The 4,769-nt window shown below is 47.1% G+C and overlaps 1 protein-coding gene across 1 annotated transcript; it reads left to right on the forward strand.

Moving 5' to 3' along the window:
• Positions 1-322: 322 nt before the first annotated feature.
• HOXA2 (homeobox A2) lies at positions 323-2,491 on the forward strand. The gene is made up of 2 exons (XM_064166865.1): positions 323-704; positions 1,466-2,491. The coding sequence occupies exons 1-2, from the start codon at positions 323-325 to the stop codon at positions 2,209-2,211; spliced, it is 1,128 nt and encodes a 375-aa protein (XP_064022935.1). The 3' UTR covers positions 2,212-2,491.
• The last annotated feature ends 2,278 nt before the right edge of the window (positions 2,492-4,769 follow it).

The following is a 4,769-nucleotide window of genomic DNA, read 5'->3' on the forward strand; positions in this document are numbered from 1 at the left end:
GAGGCGTTCCTTCCCGACTTTTTTGGATCAATCAAACAGACAGTGGCTTCTTTTGATTAAAGCCCAAATTGTCATTGGGCAGAGGCAATCATGTGACAGCCAATTCGGTCCAATTTCAACCTTGTCTCCATGAATTCAATAGTTTAATAGTAGCACGGTCCCCATACGGCTGTAATCAGTGAATTAGAAAAAAAACACCCCACCAGCGATCTTCTATGCTATATTTTTTTTCTCCTCTCTCTCCTTTTTCCTGGGCCTTCCCCCCCCGAGCCCCCTGAATCCGAGGGAACTTTTTCTCCGCGGGGGCTGCCAGTTGAAGGCCATGAATTTCGCATTTGAGCGAGAGATCGGTTTTATCAATAGCCAGCCATCGCTTGCTGAGTGCCTGACATCTTTTCCCCCTGTCGGTGATACATTTCAAAGTTCATCAATCAAGAACTCGACGCTTTCACACTCGACACTGATTCCACCTCCTTTCGAGCAGACCATCCCCAGCCTGAACCCCGGCAGCCACCCTCGCCACAGCGGCGGCGGTCGCCCCAAGGCGAGCCCCCGCGGTCGCAGCGGCAGCCCGGGCCCCGCCGGCGCCCCGCCGCCCCCGGAGTACCCCTGGATGAAAGAGAAAAAGGCGTCCAAGCGATCCGCGCTGCCGCCCGCTTCGGCCTCCGCCTCAGCCGCTGGACCTGCCTGCCTCAGCCACAAAGGTCAGTCCAAACACTTGCCGACGGCCCCGCCGGGCCGCTTTTTTGGCTGCCCACATTGCCCCGGCTTTGCGGAGCGACGAGGCGGAGGGGCGGGCGGGTAGGGAGGACAGAGCTGGCGGGGCTCTCTGGAAACCCAAACTTTCCCCAAACTTGCTTAATGGGGGATGATTTATTTGAGTTGGAGCTGACCTCTCTTGTCTCGCCGTCCTAGAGTTGGGATATTTGACAGTAATGAAGAGTGATAGATTGCTCCCGCTCAGCTAAGCAGCTGATGCATTAATTATAAATTGCGGTATGGCTAATATAAAGTTTGCTCTGGTGTGGGGAGGTTGGGGAGCTGGAGGCGGTAATTTTGCGAGGGTGGCCGAGGGGCACGCAGCACCAGGCGCTCAGCAGTGCAACACAATGGATTTACTGCATCCAAAGGCGGCCATTTTGTTGCAGTTGCTATTTTATGCTATATGGACATATAGATACAGACACATACGTGCACAGAGAGCACTCCCACACACACCTCCACTCCCACCCTCCCCACCCCGCGGGATGCGATGTGCTCGGTGCTGAAATTCAATCCATGCATTTATCTATTTTGTGTGTGTATGTGTGTTTTTGCCTTTGGTGTTCTGGCGGTGGTGCTTTGGGTTGCGTGTGGTGGTGTTTTTCTTTTCTTTCTTTCTTTTTTTTTTCTTTCCCTTTTCTTTTCTTTCCTTTTCCTTTCTTTTTCTTTCTTTCTTTCTTTCTTTTTTTTTTTTTTTTAACAGATCCCCTTGAAATCCCTGATAGCAGTAACGGTGGATCTAGGCGGCTGAGGACGGCTTACACCAACACCCAGCTTTTGGAGCTAGAGAAAGAATTTCATTTCAACAAGTATCTCTGTAGACCAAGAAGGGTTGAGATTGCAGCCTTGCTGGATCTGACTGAGAGACAAGTCAAAGTCTGGTTCCAAAACAGAAGGATGAAACACAAGAGACAGACCCAGTGCAAGGAGAACCAAAACAGCGAGGGGAAATATAAGAGCCTAGAGGATCCCGAGAAAGCGGTGGAGGAGGAAGAGGAGGAAAAATCCCTCTTTGAGCAAGCTCTCACCAACGTCTCCGGTGCTCTCTTGGAGCGGGAAGGCTACGCTTTCCAGCAGAATGCCCTCTCCCAGCAGCAGGCACAAAATACGCACAATGGCGAGTCCCAAACTTTCCCCGTTTCTCCTTTAACAAGCAATGAGAAAAATCTGAAACATTTTCAACATCAGTCACCCACTGTTCAAAACTGCCTCTCAACAATGGCCCAGAACTGTGCAGCTGGCCTGAACAATGACAGTCCTGAGGCCCTAGATGTCCCTTCTTTACAGGACTTTAGCGTCTTCTCTACAGATTCTTGCCTACAGCTTTCGGATGCAGTTTCCCCCAGTTTGCCAGGATCTCTGGACAGTCCCGTAGATATTTCTGCTGACAGTTTTGATTTTTTTACAGACACACTCACTACAATTGACTTGCAGCATCTGAATTACTGAGAAAGTAAAGACGTCCTCTCCAAGGGTCCTGCTTTCTTCTCCTTATCCTTCTTTATTTTTCCTGTGAATTAATTCCCCCCTCCCTTTTCCTGGTCAGTATTTTCTGTTTATTACCTCCCTCTGCTGTGCCATTTTGCCATTTCTTACAAAGTTTTAGTTGTATTCAATTTCAACCTAGCCACATCCTAGGTTCTTTTATGAAAGCAATATATGAGGTCTGTAAGAAAGTGATCATATAGGAATTGTATCTTCACTTTCTTTTTATTTTTGTATTGCATTAGGATGCGTTGTCATAAGTATTTTTGGTAGAATAAATTCTTGTTTGCTACAAGGAGCTTTCTATTTTTTCTTTCTCTCTTTCCAAGATTGATAACATAATGGACATTTCTCCCCCTCTGTTCTATTCTTAATTTACTAATAATCAAATTCCTACATGCTGGCTATGGTCTTTGCCCCTTTGGCAATTTAGGACATCTATTATAGAGGAAACACACATTCCAGTTTTTTATTCTATGCGTTTTCACAAGTTAAAAAAACCCCAATGAAACAAAACAAAAACAAAACAAAACAAAAAACCCCAAACAACCAAACCAACAACAAACCACAGAAACCAAAACCATTCACATCTTTGATGGAGATCTCCTCCTTTTAATGTATAAATGTAGCTTCTTTTCTCCGTGAGGATACAAAGCTTGGAAATGCTGAGCTGTAACAAAAGCACTTTCTCTGTTACAGGGCAAACGTGACAGACTCAGTAGGATAAGCATCTCCTGCAGAAACTAGCCTGTTACATACACGAAAAGCTTTTTAGTTTTGTGTGGTTGTTTTTTTTTCTCCGTTTTTTTTCCTGTCGGGGGTACTAATCCAGCTTTTCTAGAAAGTAGTGCTTAGCAGCCAGTAAGCTGTTTCAGAAGGCACATCCTAAAAAATACGAGAGCTCAGAGCGTTCTGAACGATCCAAGAAATCAGTCCTAGAAGGAGAAGAAACGGAGAAGTTAGTGTCTGTTAAATCAAAAGGGTGGCAGAAAAGCAGAAGGGAAAAAAGGATTTAGGGAGGAATCAGCCATTCCACTCGGTCCTTCTGAAGGATGGTGCGGGACACAAACATATAGCTTTCTCTTTAAATATTCTTACAGGGTGAAGAAATTGTAATGAAAAGGGAAAACTGAGTTTAAAGTTAGGATTTTCCCGAGGCTCTCCACTCTGCTGGTGGCAGCAAAGATGGGCTTTCAGAAATCTTCATCAAACTGCCTGTTACCCGGGTAGCGGAATTCCGGACCCCAAAGCGGAGGGCGAACCTCGTTCTTCGGGTTAAAACCGAGCAACAGATGCCAGTGAGGCTCTACAGCTTCGGGCCCGAGGGGTGTCGGGCGGGTGCGATCGCAGCTTTCTGTATACGTGAGAGCGTGTGAGCCTGCGGTTACACTGGGGAGGCGAGCGGAGCTTGAGCGAAGGTTTTTGTGGACTGGGTTCTGCTGTCCGTCCGTGTGAGAAGTGTGGTCTCTCAGCCTTGCAACACGTTGTGGATCTGGGATGCGTGGGTTATAGCTGGAAGGGCTGAACGCAATTCTTCCGAAAGCCATAAATCAAACTCTTTCTATGAATGAGAATGTCATCAAAGAGATCAATTGCAGGAACACATGCACAAATAAAAATCCTCTTACGTATTTGCCAGGGCTGGGGATCCCCGTCTAAAACCATTAAGTGAAAAGGCGTTTAGTCATAACTCATTTTTATTGCTCTTTTAAAACAACATCTTGGCTGAGCTGCGGACGCGGGGAAACCTCGGCCCTGCTTCTTCTTCTCTCCGCCCCAGCCTTGTCCCTGTGGAAAGTGAGCCGCCTTACTGGCATTTTAACTCCTCGACCACCGGGTTAAATTGGACAGCAGCATACGCGTACGGGTTAAGATTTTTTGTTTGTTTTGTTTTGTGTGCCCAGAATTTGGGATGATGACAACGCTTGAAAAAAAAAAAAGAACCCAAAACAAAACAAAACAACCCCAAACAACCCCAGGAAACAAAACAAACAAACAAGCAAGCAAGCAAACAAACAAAAAAACCCCAACCCACAACAACCCCAAACCCAAACTAGATTTAAACTTATCTTAAACTCCACTTAAATATATTGGGGGGGTGGGGGTGTAGTGAGCAGGAGTCACTTTCGAGTCTCACGGAGAGCCCTGAAGCCACAGTAAGGGCACACTGCCATGGAAAACTCCGGGGATTGCTCCCTCGGCCCCAGTCCCGAGACAGGAAGCCCGGAGCGGAGCCGCGGACGGGCGCGGAGACGACAGACCTGCCTGAGGGCAGAATGAAGGGGCGGTGTGTTCTCCTCTGCTTCGGCCCTTCTCATGGTGTTGCCCCCATGAACAGTACAGGCAGCAAACCCCCAACGCCTCACCAGAAAGACAATGCAACAAAAGAGACAATGGCACGAAAAAGAGAGAGAAAAAAGATTTCCAGAATGTTGCGGACTGTGAGAGGTGCTGTGATTCGACGGAACTTACGGCTAAACTGGATTTATAGAAAAAGATATTTTTTTTCTTGTCTCTCTGAG

This window comes from Pogoniulus pusillus, chromosome 28 (genome assembly GCF_015220805.1).
Source record: "Pogoniulus pusillus isolate bPogPus1 chromosome 28, bPogPus1.pri, whole genome shotgun sequence".
NCBI lineage: Eukaryota > Metazoa > Chordata > Aves > Piciformes > Lybiidae > Pogoniulus > Pogoniulus pusillus.

Bases quoted from the DNA above. Each gene is read 5' to 3' on its own strand.
- HOXA2 (XM_064166865.1), top strand. From the start codon at position 323: ATGAATTTCGCATTTGAGCGAGAGATCGGTTTTATCAATAGCCAGCCA. The intron at 705-1,465 runs GTCAGTCCAAAC...TTTTTTTAACAG, and splicing joins TGCCTGCCTCAGCCACAAAG to ATCCCCTTGAAATCCCTGAT.